Here is a 23,386-nt window from a genome sequence, read left to right as displayed (position 1 = left end):
ACCCCCTCTTTCCAACCCTTTCGAGGACGACCCCTACCCCGCCTTCCTTCCCCTATAGATTTATATGCTTTCCATGTCATTCTACTTTGATCCATTCTCTCTAAATGACCAAACCACCTCAACAACCCCTCTTCTGCCCTCTGACTAATACTTTTATTAACTCCACACCTTCTCCTAATTTCCACACTCCGAATTTTCTGCATAATATTTACACCACACATTGCCCTTAAACAGGACATCTCCACTGCCTCCAACCGTCTCCTCGCTGCTGCATTTACCACCCAAGCTTCACACCCATATAAGAGTGTTGGTACTACTATACTTTCATACATTCCCTTCTTTGCCTCCATAGATAACGTTTTTTGACTCCACATATACCTCAACGCACCACTCACCTTTTTTCCCTCATCAATTCTATGATTAACCTCATCCTTCATAAATCCATCCGCCGACACGTCAACTCCCAAGTATCTGAAAACATTCACTTCTTCCATACTCCTCCTCCCCAATTTGATATCCAATTTTTCTTTATCTAAATCATTTGACACCCTCATCACCTTACTCTTTTCTATGTTCACTTTCAACTTTCTACCTTTACACACATTCCCAAACTCATCCACTAACCTTTGCAATTTTTCTTTAGAATCTCCCATAAGCACAGTATCATCAGCAAAAAGTAACTGTGTCAATTCCCATTTTGAATTTGATTCCCCAAAATTTAATTAATTTCAATCAACTCAATAGCTTTAAATACTAATAGACAGTTTCTATTCAATTTTTGCTTTAATAGGGAACCAGGTTATATATGTAGGGATTAGTGGGAACTCCAGGTAGGAACAAAAATAGCAGTCTAGCTGAACAATTCAGTACAGATGGAAGTCTTAAACCAGTTATGGCAAAATAAAAAATGCAAAAATAAATTCAAGAGGAAATAAATGCATGGATAAGGACCAAGATACTCTGCATCTCAAGATATTTTCTGACTGCACTGAGATTACAAATACAGTGGTACCTCGGTATACGTCCGCTTTGGAATAAGTCCAACTTGGTATCCGTCCTGTCTGGACGCGAAAAGTTTTGCTTGGTATATGACCTCTGTTTGGAATACGACTCACGTGCTAGAACTTGTAGGGGTCAAAATGAGTCATGACCCTGTCCGCTACCCTTGTTTACTTCTCTCCCGAGACAAAGCCACGACTGCCCACTAGCATCACTATGCCCGTTGCTACCATTCAGTGAACAACCCGATTAACAATGATTAACCATTAACCAGGTCCATGGGTCTGGATGTGAGTGATGGTGATGTGGAGGAGTTAGTGGAGAGGCACAGGGAGAGCTGACCACTGAGGAGCTGCAGGAACTTGAGGAGGAGGAGCACAAGACTAAGATGGATGCACTCTCTTCAGGCTCAGAAGACAAGACAGAGGAAGCCCCTACTTCATTAATCAAGGAAATCTTTGCCAAATGGATGGATGTCAAAAACTTTGCAGAGAGGTACCACCCCAACAAAGCCCAAACAAGCCATAATAGCATTGTCTGGAATGACCAGACAATGTTACATTTCTGAAACATCCTGAGGAGAAGGCAGAAGCAAAGTTCTTTGGAGAGAATTTTAGTAAAAGTCAAACCTGGTGAGCTTCAACCAGGTCCAAATAGGAATAAGAGACAGAAAAGAGAAGGAGATTGTCCTTCCAAACAATAACATTTCTTCCTCATCCCTCCTCACCCCTATCCTAGTAGGCACTCAACTCTTTTCAGCAAAGTAAAGAGAGGTTAAATTTGCATTTATTTCATCTAATTCTTTTGTATTTATGTATGTATTTTAGTATTAAGCAGTGTTTAAATTACATATTTTAATATTAAGCAATGTTTAAATTATTTTATACAACCCCATCAATGTATAATATGCCAATAACAAGATTTTTTTTTCATGGGAACAAATTAATCATTTTCCCTATATTTCTCATGGGAAAATTCATTTGGTGTAAGTCCAAGGTCCTGGAACGGATTAAAGATGTACACCGATGTACCACTGTATAAAAACTGTAATATATAACAATTTGATTAATGTGCCTAACAAATCCTTTACTGACAGGCTAGAACTGACAATACTACAACCAAATGCACCAAATCTTTAATCCATATTCTCCTGATAATCAAAATCTCAGCCTTACTGTCATTTAGCTTCAATTTTTCCATTTGTCATCAACGTTCGAATATCCAGTAAGAGAGAACCAAAATGGAGGTCTACATATCTCATGTTCAAAGCCTGGATGTAGACCTGTGTATCATCAGTATAGAAATGATGATCAACCCCATGGACATCCAACAGTAAGGCTAAGCTACAAACATAAACAGTAAATAATACCAGCTCAAGAACAGAGCCCTGAGGAATGCCACAGGGCAAAAGATATGGCCCAGATGTAGAGCCACTGACTACTACTTGATTTGGCCAACCAAAAGATATGATTTCAGAGACAATGCAGTATCCCTATGACAGCAGCCAAAAATAATCCATGATCAATGGTACCATATGCAGAAGAGAGATCCAACAAAATTAGCAGCTACACATTTCCTAAACAAAAGTCCAGTACCAAATCATTAAAAATTTTACACAAAGCTATTTCATTCGAATGAGATGGTCAACTGAATCATGCAGACTGAATACACAGTAAAACATGACTCTGCTGCAGAAAATGAAACAATTAATCTAGAACAGCACACTGAATCAACACAGAAACATAAGGTTTGCAATAGGACAATAGTTTGGTTTAAAATAGCAACTTCGAGGTGTTTTCTATAATGGTTTTTATGGTTTTATTGACTGTTTATTTGAATGATCTGATAGAATGGAAGGCACTACTGAAAAAGATGATTTTGGTTGGTTTCTGGACTGAATGCAAGCCTAAAATCAGGCTCAAAGTGGTGGAATATTCGATCAGTGACAATTTTTCTGAGAACAGTTGAGGCCCCTCCTACCCCTCCCCAGGTCTGTTTTATGGGTTTTTATTAGGTCTGCTTCATTTACTAGGATGCCATAAACCATGACCAATCATTCCTAGATATATTGTATTTTATTTTGGGGGGGGGAAGAGAGAGAGAGAGAGAGAGAGAGAGAGAGAGAGAGAGAGAGAGAGAGAGAGAGAGAGAGAGAGAGAGAGAGAGAGAGAGAGAGACAGAGAGAGAGAGACAGAGAGAGACAGAGAGAGACAGAGAGAGAGACAGAGAGAGAGACAGAGAGACAGAGAGAGAGACAGAGAGAGAGAGAGACAGAGAGAGAGAGACAGAGAGAGAGAGAGACAGAGAGCAGAGAGACAGAGACAGAGAGAGAGCAGAGAGACAGAGAGAGACAGAGAGAGAGACAGAGAGACAGAGAGAGAGACAGAGAGAGAGAGAGACAGAGAGAGAGACAGAGACAGAGAGAGAGACAGAGAGACAGAGAGAGAGACAGAGAGAGACAGAGAGAGACAGAGAGACAGAGAGACAGACAGACAGACAGACAGACAGAGAGAGAGAGAGAGAGAGAGAGAGACAGAGAGAGAGACAGAGAGAGAGAGAGAGACAGAGAGAGAGAGAGAGACAGAGAGAGAGAGAGAGACAGAGAGAGAGAGAGAGAGACAGAGAGAGAGAGAGACAGAGAGAGAGAGAGACAGAGAGAGAGAGAGACAGAGAGAGAGAGAGAGAGAGAGAGAGAGAGAGAGAGACAGAGAGAGAGAGAGAGACAGAGAGTGAGAGAGAGAGAGAGAGAGAGAGAGACAGAGAGAGAGACAGAGAGAGAGACAGAGAGAGAGAGAGACAGAGAGAGAGAGAGAGAGACAGAGAGAGAGAGAGACAGAGAGAGAGACAGAGAGAGAGAGAGAGAGAGAGAGAGAGAGAGAGAGAGAGAGACAGAGACAGAGAGAGAGAGAGACAGAGAGAGAGAGAGAGAGAGAGAGAGAGAGAGAGAGAGAGAGAGAGAGAGAGAGAGAGAGAGAGAGAGAGAGAGAGAGAGAGAGAGAGAGAGAGAGAGAGAGAGAGAGAGAGAGAGAGAGAGAGAGAGAGAGAGAGAGAGAGAGAGAGAGAGAGAGAGAGAGAGAGAGAGAGAGACAGAGAGAGAGAGAGAGAGACAGAGAGAGAGAGAGAGAGAGAGAGAGAGAGAGAGAGAGAGAGAGAGAGAGAGAGAGAGAGAGAGAGAGAGAGAGAGAGAGAGAGAGACAGAGACAGACACTGAGAGAGAGAGAGAGAGAGAGAGAGAGAGAGAGAGAGAGAGCGAGCTTGCATTGTGTTGGAAGCTAAACAATATTGTATTTATTATAATACAAACACTTTACAATGTACATGTATTATGGTATAATTCAAATGTATGTTTGTATACATCCTCCGTGTCTCTTTCCTCTCTCATTTACACATTCTCTCTTGTTTATTCGTTGTATCTCGTGTACTCACCTCTCACCCTACATTAAGACTAGAAATATTTTAAGGTAAGTAATGAGTGAACTGTATATGCATTTTATCGCTCTGGGATGCTTTAAATGTTAAGTGGATGGGGTGGGGTGGCCTGGCTGGCTACCATACCTACGACACCTGATTTCTTACTATAAATACTACTCATTTCATCATACATTAAGACTACAAATATTTTAAGGTAAGTAATGGGTGTACTATATATGTATTTTACCTTTTTACTGTTTTTTAAAGCCTAGTTCTATTGCTAACTTAATATATGTTAGTGTAAACTTGTTTTCTAGCATTTATATACATTTATAAATGAAAAAAAGGGAGATCCACTTTACAGCGATTTCTGCTCTATGGTGGTAGCCTGGAACCTAACCTGCTGTATAAGTGGGGACCTACTGTATACTCATGCTTGTGTGGGCATGCATAATCACACCTTGTCTTGCTCACACACAACCTTTCTTTTAGAGGAAGAAAGTGTCTTGCTTACAGGTGAAAGTATATGCTACCCATCCCTCAATACCTAGAAGGAACAGTGCATCAGAGGAAAATAAAGTATATCTAGTCCACTATTCAACTTTCATACAGACTGTCATCTCTGCAGTTCCTGTTTTTTTTATTCGTCCAAGTATGTCTTCTGGTCCAACAGTATCCATTCCATGCAAATGTATTTCTATTCCTACCTTAACCTCTACTAGGATACCTTTAAAGTATCTTTCCCAATACCTCCATGAAATACCTAGTACAGGTCCACATCCCTTTATGCAAAATTCAGAAATTTGAAAAGTTCCGAAAACCAAAATTTTTTGGGGGAGTGTGGAACGTCAGTCATCTCTGTGCTGGGTCATGCCGCCAAGTGGCGGCGTTGAGAAACATTCTGAAATTCAAAAAAGTCTGAAATTTGAAACAATAGAGGCCCCAAGGATTTTGGATAAAGGGATGTGCACCTTTAACAAACTGGTTAGCCCTAATGTCTGATAAAGTAATTTAAATTCTACAGTATCCATTTAAATAATACTAATTTATGACTGTCCATTTACTAACGTACTGAATTATTTTGGAATTGTTTCATCAAGGAAGCAGTGATCAAGGTCCCAGGACCGAAACGTTTTCTAATAAATATGTTATAGTGTTTGCTTACGTGTCTTTCTAAACCAACTTGTCGGTATTTATTACCAAGGTTTATACCATATCAAGAAGTGTAAGCAACAGAAGTCCAGAGGTCATACTGCAGCTTTATACATCATTAGTAAGGCCTCACCTAGATTATGCAGCTCAATTCTGGTCTCCATATTACAGAATGGACATAAATTCATTAGAAAACATTCAGCGTAGGATGACTAAATTAATACATAGCATTAGAAATCTTCCTTATGAAGAAAGATTGAAGACTCTTAAGTTACATTCACTTGTTAGACGAAGAATGAGGGGAGACCTGATCGAAGTGTATAAGTGGAAGATAGGTATTAATAAAGGGGATATTAACAAGGTCTTGAGGATATCTCTCCAAGAGAGAACCCGCAGTAATGGATTTAAATTAGATAAGTTTAGATTTAGAAAGGACATAGGAAAGTATTGGTTTGGAAATAGGGTAGTTGATGAGTGGAACAGTCTACCTAGTTGGGTTATTGAGGCTAGGACTTTGGGTAGTTTCAAATTTAGGTTGGATAAGTACATGAGTGGGAGGGGTTGGATTTGAGTGGGACTTGCACATCGGAGCTTGTTTCTTGGGTGGCATTGAAAATTGGGTTGGGCAAATGTTTTGTTAGTGGGATGAATTGTAAAGGACCTGCCTAGTATGGGCCAACAGGCCTGCTGCAGTGTTCCTCCTTTCTTATGTTCTTATGTTCTTATGAGACTTGATCAATTATCCTCCTGTTCCTGTTACTACCACTATTTCTCTTCTTCAATTCTGCACAAATATTAGGAATATTAATTTCCATAGTTTTTTCTGAAAGATCAGAATTGGCTAATAAAAACAATGTGCATAACTTAAAGAAAATTATATGTATAAATAGGAAAATATAGGTAGTAGGTTGGTAGACAGCAACCACCCAGAGAGGTACTACCGTCCTGCCAAATGAGTGTAAAACGAAAGCCTGTAATTGTTTTACACGATGGTAGGATTGCTGGTGTCTTTTGTCTGTCTCATAAACATGCAAGATTTCAGGTATGTCTTGCTACTTCTACTTACACTTAGGTCATACTACACATACATGTACAAGCATATATATACACACCCCTCTGGATTTTCTTCTATTTTCTTTCTAGTTCTTGTTCTTGATTATTTCCTCTCATCTCCATGGGGAAGTGGAACAGGATTCTTCCTCCATAACCCATATGTGTTGTAAGAGGCGACTAAAATGCCGGGAGCGAGGGGCTGGTAACCTCTTCTCCTGTATAAATTACTAAATATAAGAAGAGAAACTTCTGTTTTTCTTTTTGGGCCACCCTGCCTCGGTGGGATACAGCCAGTTTGTTGAAAGAAAAAGACGAAATAGGAAAATGAAACATGCTGCCAATATCTCAAGTTTCTAGAGTAGACAGTAGCAGGTTCATTAATAAAATCATTATTTTGAGAACATTTAGTAATGTATAGAGGAGAAGGGGTTACTTGCCCCTTGCTCACGGCATTTTAGTCGCCTCTTACGACACACGTGGCTTACAGAGGAAGAATTCTGTTCCACTTTTCCATGGAGATAAGAGGAAGTAAACAAGAACAAGAACTAGTAAGAAAATAGAAGAAAACCCAGAGGGGTACGTATATATATGCTTGTGCATGTATGTATAGTGTGACCTAAGTGTAAGTAGAAGTAACAAGACATACCTGAAATCTTGCATGTTTTTTTTTTTTCAACAAACTGGCTGTGTCCCACCGAGGCAGGGTGACCCAAAAAGAAAAACGTAAGTTTCTCTTTTTAAATTTAGTAATTTATACAGGAGAAGGGGTTACCAGCCCCTTGCTGATGGCAATTTAGTCGCCTCTTACGACACACATGGCTTACAGAGGAAGAATTCTGTTCCACTTCCCCATGGAGATAAGAGAAATAAACAAGAACTAGAAAGTTAATAGAAGAAAACCCAGAAGGGTGTGTATACATATGCTTGTACATGTATGAGTAGTGTGACCTAAGTGTAAGTAGAAGTAGCAAGACGTACCTGAAATCTTGCATGTTTATGAGACAGAAAAAAGGACACCAACAATCCTACCATCATGTAAAACAATTACACGCTTTCTTTTTACACTCGCATGGCAGGATGGTAGTACCTCCCTGGGCATTTGCTGTATACCAACCTACTACCTAGAATCAATTATTTTTTTGTTTTCAACAAGTCGGCCGTCTCACACCGAGTCAGGGTGACCCAAAAAGAAAATACTTTCATCATCATTCAACACTTTCACCTCACTCACACATAATCACTGTTTTTGCAGAGGTGTCTAGAATACAACAGTTTAGAAGTATATACAGGAGGGCCCCATTTATATGGCTGGTTAGGTTCCAGGCTACCGCCGTAAAGCAGAAACCGCCGTCAAGTGGAACACCCTTTTTTTCCACTTACAAATGCATACAAACACTAGATAACAAGTTTACACTAACATATATTAAGTTAGCAATAGAACCAGGCATCAAAAAACAATAAAAAAGTACAATACACACATAGTGCACTCATTACTTACCTTAAAATATTTATAGTCTTAATCTAGGGTGAGACAAGTAGTATTTATTGTAAGAAATCAAGTGTGGTATGTATGGTAGTCAGCCAGGCTACCATACCAGGCCACCCCACCCACACATACAATTCTATGATATTTAAGCATCCCAGAGCGATAAAATGTATATACAGTTCACTCATTACTTACCTTAAAATATAGGGTGAGATGAGTAGTATTTATTGTAAAAAATCAAGTGTGGTATGTATGGTAGTCAGCCGGGCTACCATACCAGGCCAACCCACCTACACATAATATTCTATTACATTTAAGCATCCCAGAGCGATAAAATGTATATACAGTTCACTCATTACTTACCTTAACCCTTTGAGGGTTTTGGTCGTACTAGTACGTCTTACGCGTAGGGGTTTTTGACGTACTAGTACTCATAAATTCTAGCGGCCTCAAATCTAGTGGGAGAAAGCTGGTAGGCCTTCATATGAAAGAATGGGTCTATGTGGTCAGTGTGCACAGTCTAAAAAAAATCCTGCAGCACACAGTGCATAATGAGAAAAAAAAACTTTGACCATTTTTTTTTAATAAATCAGCGACTTTGCAGTGTATTTTCGTATGGTATTTATTGTTGTATTCTAGTTTTCTTGGTCTCATTTTATAGAATGGAAGACATATTACAGAAATTGAGATGATTTTGACTGGTTTTACAATGAAAGGTGCCTTGAAATTGAGCTCAAAGTAGCAGAAATGTTCGATTTTTACCAAACTTCAAAAGTAAACAAATCGTGCCAAGTGTGCAATACACGTCAACTGGTGAGTCTAATATTCTTTCACAAGTGCACCAATAATATTTATACCATTTTTTACACTAATGCAGTAGTCTGCATAACAGTAAATCTTATATTTTTTGTGAAAATAAAAATTCAAAGTGGAAAGCAAAAGAATATAAGAGGGGCCTTGAGACGTGACTAATGACTAGAGGAAATGTCATTTTAGTGCCAGGAATGTCTTTCTTGTTTATTCTGGTCCCTATTCGGAAATTGGCATCTTTTGAAATTTGTGTGAAATTGGCAAAATTGCTAAATTCTGACCACTTTACTGGATAGTTGAATTTCATAAATGGGTGGTTTCTTGCACCCATTCGATAGAAAAAATGGAGTTCTAGCGAAACATTCATGTTTTTTGTCGACTAGTACAGTGAAATTGGCAGAAAATGGGGCTCAAAGTGGGCAAAAACGCCGATGCGTAAACATCGCCGAGACCGCTAACTTTGCGAGAGCATAATTCCGTAAGTTTTCTATCAAATTTCAAACTTTTGGTGTCTTTATGATCGGGAAAAGATTCTCTATCTTTTCATAAGAGAAAATAATTTTTTTTTTTTAAATTTGGCCGACCCTGAGAACGAGTTTCGGAGAGGGCCTGTCGACCCTCAAAGGGTTAAAATATTTGTAGTCTTAATGTAGGGTCAGGAGTAAGTAAATGAGATAAAACGAATAAATGAGAGAGAGAAAGAATGAGTGCATGAGAGAGTACAGGCGCAGAGTTATGTAAACAAACCAGGCGAAGGTAAGTTTTGTAAACAAAGTGTACACGTCTGGTTTGTGTACAAGTTACATTGTGTACAGGTTGTCTCTACATTGATACGGTAGAATAAATAAAGAAGAACACTCCCATTCTCATGTAACATCATTTTGAGAAGAAATGATGCTCTGAGTGAAGGCAATGGAAATAAGTCACTGACTTTTTTGGGTTATCCTAGGTTCTCTACACATATGTTGTTATGTATGATAATCTATGTAACTGTATTTGTGTATACATGAATAAACTTACATACATACGAAAGGAATAATTTTCTACAGTTACCCCCAGTAACACATTTTCTCTTATGTTAGATTAGTGAAAATGTTATTCTTGGCATCACTTGTACAAGTTATCTGGCTACCACATCTCATATTTATGTTTATTTATTCTATTGTGGGGTGTATTTATCATCTTTTTATGTTATGTATCGTGTTTATTATATAATTTTGAAAAAAAATATAATGGATGGATTAATGAAAATGTGTATATTAACGTAATATACAACATTTAATGAGACTCGGTGATTATTATTATTATTATTATCATTTCTAATATGGCGTCACTTGTGCAAGTCGTCTGCTACCACATCTCATATTTATGTTTATTTATTCTATTGTGGGGTGTATTTATCATCATTTTATGTTATGTATCGTGTTTATTATATAATTTTGAAAAAATATCATAGATGGATTAATGAAAATGTGTATTTAACGTAATATACGACATTTAAATGAGACTCGATGATTATTATAATCATTACTAATATGACGTCCGGAGACATAAGACACTCTTACTGATTTTAATGTGTACCTGCATGCCAGCACAGTATGTAAGTTTATTTAAGTACAGGTATACATAAGTATAATTATCAGAGTATATATAAAATATGAAATAACTTTTAAAAACATTTGAAATTTTGGAGTTTCCAGACAAAATGGAGACTTAGTGCTTACTGAGCTCAGGAAGAATGTAAACAAACAGGGTAGGGCGCGGTGACCATATTAGAAAGTCAGGTGGGGGGAGCCGTATAGCGAGTTTTGGTCATAATTTGAAATGACCGTATTAGCGGAACGCCGTAAAGTGAAACGCCGTAAAGCGGTGCCCTCCTGTACATATAAAAATACATAATATATCCCTCCAAACTGCCAATATCCCAAAACTCTCCTTTAGAGTGCAGGCATTGTACTTCCCATTTCCAGGACTCAAGTCCGGTTATATAAAATAACCGGTTTCCCTGAATCCCTTCACAAAATATTACCCTGCTCACACTCCAACAGCTCGTCAGGTCCCAAATACCATTTTGTCTCCATTCACTCCTATCTAACACGCTCACGCATGCTTCCTAGAAGTCCAAACCCCTCGCCCACAACACCTCCTTTACCCCCCCCCTCCAACCTTTTCGAGGACGACCCCTACCCCGCCTTCCTTCTCCTACAGATTTATACGCTCTCCATGTCATTCTACTCTGATCCATTCTCTCTAAATGACCAAACCACCTCAACAAACCCTCTTCAGCCCTCTGACTAATACTTTTATTAACTCCACACCTCCTAATTTCCACACTCCAAATTTTCTGCATAATATTTACACCACACATTGACCTTAGACAGGGCATCTCCACTGCCTCCAACTACCTCCTCGCTGCAGCATTTACAACCCAAGCTTCACACCCATATAAGAGTGTTGGTACGACTATACTTTCATACATTCCCTTCTTTGCCTCCATAGATAACATTTTTTGCCTCCACATATACCTCAATGCACCACTCACCTTTTTTCCTTCATCAATTCTATGATTAACCTCATCCTTCATAAATCCATCCGCTGACACATCAACTCCCAAATATCTGAAAACGTTCACTTCTTCCATACTCCTCCTCCCCAATTTGATATCCAATTTTTCTTTATCTAAATCATTTGATACTCTCATCACCTTACTCTTTTCTATGCTCACTTTCAACTTTCTACCTTTACACACACTCCCAAATTTGTCCACTAACCTTTGCAATTTTTCTTTAGAATCTCCCATAAGCACAGTATCATCAGCAAAAAGTAACTGTGTCACTTCCCATTTTATATTTAATTCAACATAATTTAATCCCACCCCTCTCCCGAACACCCTAGCATTTACTTCTTTTACAACCCCATCTATAAGTATATTAAATAACCATGGTGACATTACACATCCCTTCTACACATCCTAACCTGAGCCTCACTATCCTCATAAAAACTCTTTACAGCATTTAGTTACTTACCACCTATTCCATATACTTGCAACATCTGCCACATTGCTTCCCTATCCACTCTATCAATTATTTTTATTGTGCTTAATTATATTTACAATACAGATGTAACAACTTACCATCTACAATTGCACCATCATTGGGTGTTAAGTACCCTTCTCCAGCTACAATATTTCTTCTGATTATGCCCCCATCTTTTTTAGAACTGAGATCTTCACCATGCCACTCAAACAATTCAATCTACCAAAGAGAAAATAAAAAAGCATAAAAGTATAGTTAAAAATGATCATACACTTGGGAGAAACACTAGTACATGTATAGTAGTCTCCCGTATCTGCAGAGATAAGTTACAAGACCTGTCATGGATACCTAAACCACTGATAGTAGCAAACCTCAAATACAAGTCGTTTTTTGTTTACATAATGCAGCAGCAGCAGCAGCAGCAGCAGCAGCAGCAGCAATAGCAGCAGCAGCAATAGCAGCAGTAGCAGCAATAGCAGCAGTAGCAGCAATAGCAGCAGTAGCAGCAATAGCAGCAGTAGCAGCAATAGCAGCAGCAATAGCAGCAATAGCAGCAATAGCAGCAATAGCAGCAGTAGCAGCAATAGCAGCAGTAGCAGCAATAGCAGCAGCAGCAGCAGCAATAGCAGCAGCAGCAGCAGCAGCAGCAGCAGCAGCAGCAATAGCAGCAATAGCAGCAGCAGCAATAGCAGCAGCAGCAATAGCAGCAGCAGCAGCAATAGCAGCAGCAGCAATAGCAGCAATAGCAGCAGCAGCAGCAGCAATAGCAGCAGCAGCAGCAGCAGCAGATACTGCTCTTGCTGCTGCAGATACTGCTCTTGCTGCTGCAGATACTGCTCTTGCTGCTGCAGATACTGCTCTTGCTGCTGCAGATACTGCTCTTGCTGGAGCTGCTGCTGCTATTGCAACAGTTGCTATTCCTGCAGCTGCAGCCATTGCTGCTGCTGCTGAAGAAAACTTTTGCAGTACATGTACCAGTATATGCCTGTATATATTATCATGTATCTCTCTCTCCTCCGCTCGAGTGAGTACATATTTAACCCTTTGAGGGTCGACAGGCCCTCTCCGAGACTTGTTCTCAGGGTTGGCCAAATTTAAAAAAAATAATTTTTTCTTATGAAAAGATAGAGAATCTTTTCCTGATCATAATGACACCAAAAATATGAAATTTGATGGAAAACTTACGGAATTGTGCTCTTGCGAAGTTAGCGGTCTCGACGATGTTTACACATCGGCAATTTTGCCCACTTTGAGCCCTATTTTCAGCCAATTCCACTGTACTAGTTGACAAAAATCATAACTATATCTCTAGAACTCCATTTTTTCTATTGAATGAGTACTAGAAACCACCCATTTACTGATTTCAACTATCCAATACAGTGGTCAGAATTTAGCAATTTTGCCAATTTCACACAAATTTCAAAAGATGCCAATTTCCGAATAGGGTCCAGAATAAACAAGAAAGACATTCCTGGCACTAAAATAACAAGTTCTCTGTTCGTTAGTCACATCCCCAGGCCCCTCTTATATTTCTTTGGCTTTCCACTTTGAATTTTTATTCTTACAAAAAATAGAAGATTTACTGTTATGCAGACTGCTGCATTAGTGTAGAAATGGCATAAATAATATCGGCGCACTTGTGAAAGAATATTAGACTCACCAGTTGACGTGTATTGGACGCTTGCCATGATTTGTTTACTTTTGAACTTTGGTAAAAATCTAACATTTTTGCTACTTTGAGCTCAATTTCAAGGTACTTTTCATTGTAAAACCATTCAAAATCATCTCAATTTCTGCAATATGTATTCCATTCTATAAAATGAGACCAAGAAAACTAGAATACAATAAATACCATACGAAAATACATTGCAGCCGCTGTTTTATTCCAAGAACATGGTCAAAGTTTTTTTTTTCCTCATTATGCACTGTGTGCTGCAAGATTTTTTTTTATACTGTGCACACTGACCACATAGACCCATTCTTTCATATGTATGCCTACCAACTTTCTCCCACTAGATTTGAGGGCGCTAGAATTTAGGCATACTAGTACGTCAAAAACCCTGGGTCGTAAGCCATACTAGTATGGCCGAAACCCTCAAAGGGTTAAGACTAAGGCGTTCCCAGTAACTTTAATGCTTTACTGGCTCTATGTGGGCCGTAAACAATCTCTGCATTTGGAGCCATTAACACTGAGCAGTATTCCAAATGATGGAACAATAGTGATGACAATGGTGACATTAGCATTATTTCCCTTGTTTTGAGGGTTCTCATTCTTCCTGATCACCACCACCTCTGGTGCTGGTTTGTCTCAGTCACGTTCAGTTGTACATCGTCGCAAGAGAAAACTAATATTCTCGCGTGGCCAGGCCTCAGATTTGAGTAATGGTGATGATAGTGATGTGGACTTTGATTTTATTGCTCTTGATGACCATTTGAATAGTAATAGCAAGGAATCATATTCACCAGTGAAGCGTCAGTATACACCACCGCATGTGCTCGGGTAGTGTACCATATGCAATTCCAAGGGGATGGAGTACATCCCATGGCCCTACACCTGGAATAGACAATGAAAGTGACGATGATGTGGCTACAATTGGGATGGATAGACTCAGCAGGTTCAGGACACAGCGCATCATCATCCAGCCCTGCAACACCACAACCTGCACTACCACCACAACCAGCTTATGATGTCAAGTACCCACCAGCAAATTGCATCTGGGATTGGCAGCAAAATCATAATTTTGTTCCCAATTCCCATCAGTTTGATGACATTCAAAGTGGACTCCTGCCATCTTGTTCCCTTGGAAACACTGCAAGTGAGCTGGAATTCTTTGAACTATTCTTTGACCAGCCCTTGATGGAAAATATTGTCAGGGAAAGTAACAAGTATTTTGATTACACCATGGCAAATACAATGATATCACCACAGTCAAGACAACACCGGTGGAAGGAGACAACTGTGGCTGAAATGTATTTGTTTTTTTTTTGCAACAATAATGCTTATGCCTCATGTCTATAAGCATAATATAAAATGGATGGGCTAATTTCTACCCCAGCCTTCAGTGAAATCATCCCAGTGAACAGATTATCTTACTGTTACGTATCTTGCACTTCTTTGACAAAACCAGGCCTGACAGAAGTGACAGGTTGTACATCATTATAAATGTTTTTATGCATCTGAAACAAAAGTTCAACATGTACTTTTATCCATTCAAGAATCTTGTAATTGATGAGTCTTTGATTCTGTTCAAAGGTAGACTGTTGTTCAAGCAGTATATACCTAGCAAGAGGAATTGGTTTGGTATAAAACTGTTTGTACTCTGTGACTGTGACAGTGGCCTGGTATTGGACATAACTGTATACACGGGAAGTAAAACACAAAGATACCAGGATGTTATTGGGTATCTCAGGTGACGTAGTGAGAACAATGATGGCACCATATCTTGGTAAGGGACACACATTATATACTGATAACTGAATGTGCGTGGATGTTGTGCAAATGATAAGAAAGAGATGATTGTGGATGTTATGAATGAGAAGAAACTGGATGTCCTGGCTTTAAGTGAAACAAAGCTGAAGGGGGTGGGAGAGTTTCAATGGAGAGGAATAAATGGGATTAGGTCAGGGGTTTCAAATAGAGTTAGAGCTAAAGAAGGAGTAGCAATAATGTTGAAGGATAAGCTATGGCAGGAAAAGAGGGACTACAAATGTATAAATTCAAGGATTATGTGGAGTAAAATAAAGATTGGATGTGAAAAGTGGGTTATAGTAAGCGTGTATGCACCTGGAGAAGAGAGAAGTGTAGAGGAGAGAGAGAGATTCTGGGAAATGTTGAGTGAATGCGTGGGGAGTTTTGAATCAAGTGTGAGAGTAATGGTGGTTGGGGATTTCAATGCTAAAGTGGGTAAAAATGTTATAGAGGGAGTAGTAGGTAAATTTGGGGTGCCAGGGGTAAATGTAAATGGTGAGCCTTTAATTGAGCTATGTGTAGAAAGAAATTTGGTAATAAGTAATACATATTTTATGAAAAAGAGGATAAATAAATATACAAGGTATGATGTAGCACGTAATGAAAGTAGTTTGTTAGATTATGTATTGGTGGATAAAAGGTTGATGGGTAGGCTCCAGGATGTACATGTTTATAGAGGGGCAACTGATATATTGGATCATTATTTAGTTGTAGCTACAGTTAGAGTAAGAGGTAGATGGGAAAAGAGGAAGGTGGCAACAACAAGTAAGAGGGAGGTGAAAGTGTATAAACTAAGGGAGGAGGAAGTTCGGGCGAGATATAAGCGACTACAGTGGACCCCCGGTTAATGATATTTTTTCAATCCAGAAGTATGTTCAGGTGCCAGTACTGACCGAATTTGTTCCCATAAGGAATATTGTGAAGTAGATTAGTCCATTTCAGACCCCCAAACATACACGTACAAACGCACTTACATAAATACACTTACATAATTGGTCGCATTCGGAGGTGATCGTTATGCGGGGGTCCACTGTATTGCCAGAAAGGTGGGCTAGTGCAAAGATGAGTAGTGGGGGGGTTGAAGAGGGTTGGAATAGTTTTAAAAATGCAGTATTAGAATGTGGGGCAGAAGTTTGTGGTTATAGGAGGGTGGGGGCAGGAGGAAAGAGGAGTGATTGGTGGAATGATGAAGTAAAGGGTGTGATAAAAGAGAAAAAGGTAGCTTACGAGAGGTTTTTACAAAGCAGAAGTGTTATAAGAAGAGCAGAGTATATGGAGAGTAAAAGAAAGGTGAAGAGAGTGGTGAGAGAGTGCAAAAGGAGAGCAGATGAAAGAGTGGGAGAGGCACTGTCAAGAAATTTTAATGAAAATAAGAAAAAATTTTGGAGTGAGTTAAACAAGTTAAGAAAGCCTACGGAAAGTATGGATTTGTCAGTTAAAAACAGAGTAGGGGAGTTAGTAGATGGGGAGAGGGAGGTATTAGGTAGATGGGGAGAGGGAGGTATTAGGTAGATGGCGAGAATATTTTGAGGAACTTTTAAATGTTAAGGAAGAAAGGGAGGCGGTAATTTCATGCACTGGCCAGGGAGGTATACAATCTTTTAGGAGTGAAGAAGAGCAGAAAGTAAGTGTGGTGGAGGTACGTGAGGCATTACGTAGAATGAAAGGGGGTAAAGCAGCTGGAACTGATGGGATCATGACAGAAATGTTAAAAGCAGGGGGGATATAGTGTTGGAGTGGTTGGTACTTTTGTTTAATAAATGTATGAAAGAGGGGAAGGTACCTAGGGATTGGCGGAGAGCATGTATAGTCCCTTTATATAAAGGGAAAGGGGACAAAAGAGATTGTAAAAATTATAGAGGAATAAGTTTACTGAGTATACCAGGAAAAGTATACGGTAGGGTTATAATTGAAAGAATTAGAGGTAAGACAGAATGTAGGATTGCGGATGAGCAGGGAGGCTTCAGAGTGGGTAGGAGATGTGTAGATCAAGTGTTTACATTGAAGCATATATGTGAACAGTATTTAGATAAAGGTAGGGAAGTTTTTATTGCATTTATGGATTTAGAAAAGGCATATGATAGAGTGGATAGAGGAGCAATGTGGCAGATGTTGCAAGTATATGGAATAGGTGGTAAGTTACTAAATGCTGTAAAGAGTTTTTATGAGGATAGTGAGGCTCTGGTTAGGGTGTGTAGAAGAGAGGGAGAATACTTCCCGGTAAAAGTAGGTCTTAGACAGGGATGTGTAATGTCACCATGGTTGTTTAATATATTTATAGATGGGGTTGTAAAAGAAGTAAATGCTAGGGTGTTCGGGAGAGGGGTGGGATTAAATTATGGGGAATCAAATTCAAAATGGGAATTGACACAGTTACTTTTTGCTGATGATACTGTGCTTATGGGAGATTCTAAAGAAAAATTGCAAAGGTTAGTGGATGAGTTTGAGAATGTGTGTAAAGGTAGAAAGTTGAAAGTGAACATAGAAAAGAGTAAGGTGATGAGGGTATCAAATGATTTAGATAAAGAAAAATTGGATATCAAATTGGGGAGGAGGAGTATGGAAGAAGTGAATGTTTTCAGATACTTGGGAGTTGACGTGTCGGCGGATGGATTTATGAAGGATGAGGTTAATCATAGAATTGATGAGGGAAAAAAGGTGAGTGGTGCGTTGAGGTAATGTGGAGTCAAAAAACATTATCTATGGAGGCAAAGAAGGGAATGTATGAAAGTATAGTAGTACCAACACTCTTATATGGATGTGAAGCTTGGGTGGTAAATGCAGCAGCGAGGAGACAGTTGGAGGCAGTGGAGATGTCGTCTAAGGGCAATGTGTGGTGTAAATATTATGCAGAAAATTTGGAGTGTGGAAATTAGGAGAAGGTGTGGAGTTAATAAAAGCATTAGTCAGAGGGCAGAAGAGGGGTTGTTGAGGTGGTATGGTCATTTAGAGAGAATGGATCAAAGTAGAATGACATGGAAAGCATATAAATCTATAGGGGAAGGAAGGAGGGGTAGGGGTCGTCCTCAAAAGGGTTGGAAAGAGGGGGTAAAGGAGGTTTTGTGGGCTAGGGGCTTGGACTTCCAGCAAGTGTGCATGAGCGTATTAGATAGGAGTGAATGGAGGCGAATGATACTCGGGACCTGACGATCTGTTGGAGTGTAAGCAGGGTAATATTTAGTGAAGGGATTCAGGGAAACCGGTTATTTTCATATAGTCGGACTTGAGTCCTGGAAATGGGAAGTACAATGCCTGCACTTTAAAGGAGGGGTTTGGGATATTGGCAGTTTGGAGGGATATGTTGTGTATCTTTATACGTATATGCTTCTGAACTGTTGTATTCTGAGCACCTCTGCAAAAGCAGTGATAATGTGTGAGTGTGGTGAAAGTGTTGAATGATGATGAAAGTATTTTCTTTTTGGAGATTTTCTTTCTTTTTTGGGTCACCCTGCCTCGGTGGGAGAAGGCCGACTTGTTGAAAAAAAAAAAAAAAAAAAAAAAACTGGTACACAATATAGGTAGTAGGTTGGTAGACAGCAACCTCCCAGGGAGGTACTACCGTCCTGCCAAGTGAGTGTAAAACAAAAGCCTGTAATTGTTTTACATGATGGTAGGATTGCTGGTGTCCTTTTTTCTGTCTCATAAACATGCAAGATTTCAGGTACATCTTGTAACTTCTACTTACACTTAGGTCACACTACACGTACATGTACAAGCATATATATACATACCCCTCTGGGTTTTCTTCTATTTTCTTTCTAGTAAATACCATGGATTATATCATCAATACTCCTCCTCACAGGACTCAAAGAATGACTCTCCCACAGAGGGTCCGTCGTTTTATACGTAAAGATGATTACCATCGACCCATGATATTGAGCAACCTCCCTGATGAAGAAGATTGGGTAACACCAGAACCCTTCTATGTATATTGAGAACATCATCGCCCCCAATTAGGGAGAAATCTTATATAACAATCTAATGTAAAATTTATGCTATTTACTATGGCTGGACACCACCTGTAAGAAGCCATTGTCACGTAATTCTATAAACTGGCCAGAAAATTATTGCCTTCATTGTCGCATAAATATCCGTTGTGCAATCGCAAAAAAAAAAAAAAAAAAAAAAAAAAAAAAAAAAAAAAAAAAAAAATTGCAACTTGTATAATTACTACCAATTCAGAGTCATGTACTTATATATCTGTTATATCTATGTGGCTGATGGGTTAGTCTTATACCCCTTAAAGAATATCTTATCATTTCACGTACACTTTTTAAATTACACCAAAGTGGTTGGGCCACTTACCTTTTATATCCTACCTCTCTCCCCCCTCCCACCCTTTTCCAAAATTTCTATCCTTACCCATCCTTCTTCCTTACCCATCTCACCAAAGCTCTGGTCTGGACAAGACAAGACAAGATTCTTGTTTATTTCCTCTTATCTCCATGGGGAAATGGAACAGAATTCTTCCTCCGTAAGCCATGCGTGTCGTAAGAGGTGACTAAAATGCCAGGAGCAAGAGGCTAGTAACCCCTTCTCCTGTAAATATTACTAAATTTAAAAGGAGAAACTTTCATTTTGACTTTTGGGTCACCCCACCTCAGTGGGATGCGGCTGGTACGTTGAAAGAAGAACTGGTACACAAGCCCCTTACTCAGTGATTTCTTGCGAGTGAACATGACAGACGTGTGTGGCACAGTGAGTTCTAATCATAAACATATGCCCAGGTTCAACGCAGGCACTCATAGTGGTGAGGTGCAGGTGTTTGCTGCCAATGACATCATGGCATTACGGTGGCATAACAAACAAGATGTCATATTGTTGACATCCATTCACCCTAATGAAATGAAAGACAGTGGCAAAGTGAATAATGATGAATGAACGTATTCAAAAACCAGCAACAGTGATTGACTATACACAAAACATGTGTTTAGTTGACAAATGTGATGTGCAAATTGGCTTTGCCGATTGTCTTCAACAGTTATAAATGGTACATGAAACTTTTTGTCCATCTCATGAACATTTCAATGTTCAAAGCATATATGTACCAAATGAACACCGACAACAGACCACCGTATGGTGAATTTTGTTTATCTGTCATCAGACAAATAATAATCAAGTACCAGCTCACAACACCTGCTATACAAAACTGTCCAGGAACTGATCACCAATTACCCAGTCGTTTGAGGCGGGAAGGTGATCAATTCTTAATACAGCTTCCTTCAGCTAAGAAGAAATGGGCTCAGAAGAGATGTGTTGTCTGTGCACAAACAAAACGACAGCCACAAAGATGCAAAGACACTGGGTTTATGTGTGAGGAATGCAAGACACCACTATGCACGACACATTGTTTTAAAGACTTACACAGACTGCAGCAGCTCTAGGAACATGTCCTGTGACTGTACATATATATAATAGAACATTACTAATATACAACATTTTTGCATGTTTATTGTTGTAAACAAGTTTGGTAAACATTATTATGATGAAAACTTTAGTGCAGTTATTGTGTTGAATACAATGAGTGTACAATACATTATATATTATATTGGTCTCACAGGCCACAAACATTACTGGGAAAAAAAATATTAGGAAAGAAAAGAAAAAAGTAAGAAAAAAGTAAAATAAACAAATGCAATTTTACGGAAGTCGCGGATGTTGCCGCCACCCGGTCATTGAGGGTCAACTTCACAACTCTATATCTTGATAAATACACATCAGATTTTTTTTTTTTGTTTTTGAAAATTCTTGGACCCTGTTAATGTGTACCTGCAAACCAGCACTGTGCAAGTTTACTTAGGTACAACTACACATAAGTATAATTATCAGATAATATATAAAATATGAAATAACTTTAAAAATACTTGAAATTTTGTAAAGTTTCCAGACATAATGGAGAAATTTGCTCACAAGAATGTAAACAAACTGGGTGGTGTGCAGTGACCGTATTAGAAAGTCAGGTGGGGGGAGCCGTATAGCGAGTTTTGGTCATAATTTTAAATGTCCGTATTAGTGGAACACTATAAAGTGGGGCTCTACTGTATATACACTGTCTCATGCTGAAATAAAATTATTATTCTGAGGTCCTACTCCTCCCTGTGACTTATTAATTCATTCACACTGATACAAAACATCCCTTATGTGTGTTTCTGTAATTGCCCCAAACATGGCATATGCTTCTGGGAAAAGCCCACTAATATAACTAACTTTGTCATTTTCAGACCATGAATATTTGCAGAGAGGAAGCAGGATTTACAATTTGGGATGTTTTGGTTTAGTGTGTGTGTATAGTTAGTACCAATGGTGATGTACTATTTGGTATAACCCCTGGTGAACATACCCTGGTTTCTCCAGTACTGAGTGTGAATTTGCCAACAGGCAAATTCACACTCAGTACTAGGCATCCACCCTGTTGGGTGGGTGCCTAGATTGGCATACCCCACTGTTATGCACCTTTGTCCCATCTGTAGTATTTCCCTGTTTGTCCTCTTTCTTGGGTCCAATCATTTCTCTTTATGTCTAAAAAATACTGCTGTTCATTTTTCCTTTCCCTGCTTTTTCTGATGTGCTGCATTCCTTTCACATGGTGGTCTGGACAGCTCATGTCATAATATACTCTGAACTGTGTTGAAGCTTTGCACATCAGTGGATGGAAGTACCTGCACTCTTTGTCCAAGCGCCACTTTCCCATTCTTAACATGTTTGCACATTTTCTCTTGCTTTTATACCAGCATTTTCTCTCATAAAGGCACATCCCTTTTGCATAATATCTGCAGATGTTCTAGCTGCCTACATTTACTGAGTTTGACTCATTCCCACTTTCTGCCAAGTGATCTGAATTCTCTCGTCTTCTTTCCTCCAAGCATATTTCAGTTTTTCATTTATTCTTTCCTCTAAGCATATTTCCTCTGGTTTTTCTGGTTCTTGTTTTCCTGCTATGGACTTCTCTTCTCCCTTTCCTTTTTCTCTATGTCTACAATAGTTAGAAAGGCAGTTCCTTATGCTCATTCAAGAGAACAGAAGGCATACTAGCAAAATAGCTAAGAATTTAGTTGAATGGAACACTGGAATTGGCTTAAAACAGGACTCAAAGTGGGTGAAATCACCAAAGCATAAATTGTACCCCAGGCTTGTTAACTTTGTGACTGTGTAATTCTTTATACAGTGGACCCTCTCCTAACGAACGCATCGCATAACGTTAAATCCACCTAGTGATACATTTTAACGCAAAAATTTTGCCTTGGCTAGCGCTAAAAAACTCGCTCAACACGATTCATTCGAGACGCGTCCACGTGCGGCCTGAGCCCGCCTCACTTGTTCCGTGGGTGCCAGTGTTTACAAGCCAGCCACCGTGGTCGCTTCCAAGCATACAATCAGAACATTTCATATTATCACAGCCTTTTTAGTGATTGCACCTGCAAAATAAGTCACCATGGGCCCCAAGAAAGTTTCTAGTGTCAACCCTACAGGAAAAAGGGTGAGAATTACTATGGATATGAAAAAAGAGAACATTGCTAAGTATGAAAGTGGAGTGCGTGTCTCCGAGCTGGCCAGGTTGTACACAAAACCCCAATCAACCATCGCTACTATTGTGGCCAAGAAAACGGCAATCAAGGAAACTGTTCTTGCCAAAGGTGCAACTTTGTTTTCGAAACAGAGATCGCAAGTGATAGAAGATGTTGAGAGACTGTTATTGGTGTGGATAAATGAAAAACAGATAGCAGGAGATAGCATCTCTCAAGCGATCATATGTGAAAAGGCTAGGAAGTTGCATGACGATTTAATTAGAAAAATGCCTGCAACTAGTGGTGATGTGAGTGAATTTAAGGCCAGCAAAGGTTGGTTTGAGAGATTTAAGAATCATAGTGGCATACATAGTGTGATAAGGCATGGTGAGGCTCCCAGTTAGGACTACAAAGCGGCTGAAAAATATGTGCAGGAATTCAAGGAGTACATAGACAGTGAAGGACT

At 39.3% G+C, this 23,386-nt stretch overlaps 1 protein-coding gene across 4 annotated transcripts in view; it reads right to left on the bottom strand.

The window, feature by feature from the left end:
- The window catches only part of LOC128695708 (peptidyl-prolyl cis-trans isomerase FKBP4-like), a 127,340-nt gene that overhangs the window by 64,155 nt on the left and 39,799 nt on the right, over window positions 1-23,386 (bottom strand). For all 4 annotated transcript variants that reach the window (XM_070093297.1, XM_070093299.1, XM_070093300.1 and 1 more), the window contains one exon: window positions 12,045-12,165. In XM_070093297.1, the coding sequence (XP_069949398.1) occupies window positions 12,045-12,165 (121 nt within the window). The remainder of the gene's footprint in view (window positions 1-12,044; window positions 12,166-23,386) is intronic.

This window comes from Cherax quadricarinatus, chromosome 42, assembly GCF_038502225.1.
Source record: "Cherax quadricarinatus isolate ZL_2023a chromosome 42, ASM3850222v1, whole genome shotgun sequence".
NCBI lineage: Eukaryota > Metazoa > Arthropoda > Malacostraca > Decapoda > Parastacidae > Cherax > Cherax quadricarinatus.
Note: the sequence above shows the minus strand (reverse complement) of the source record. Positions and strands in the feature narration are given on the sequence as shown.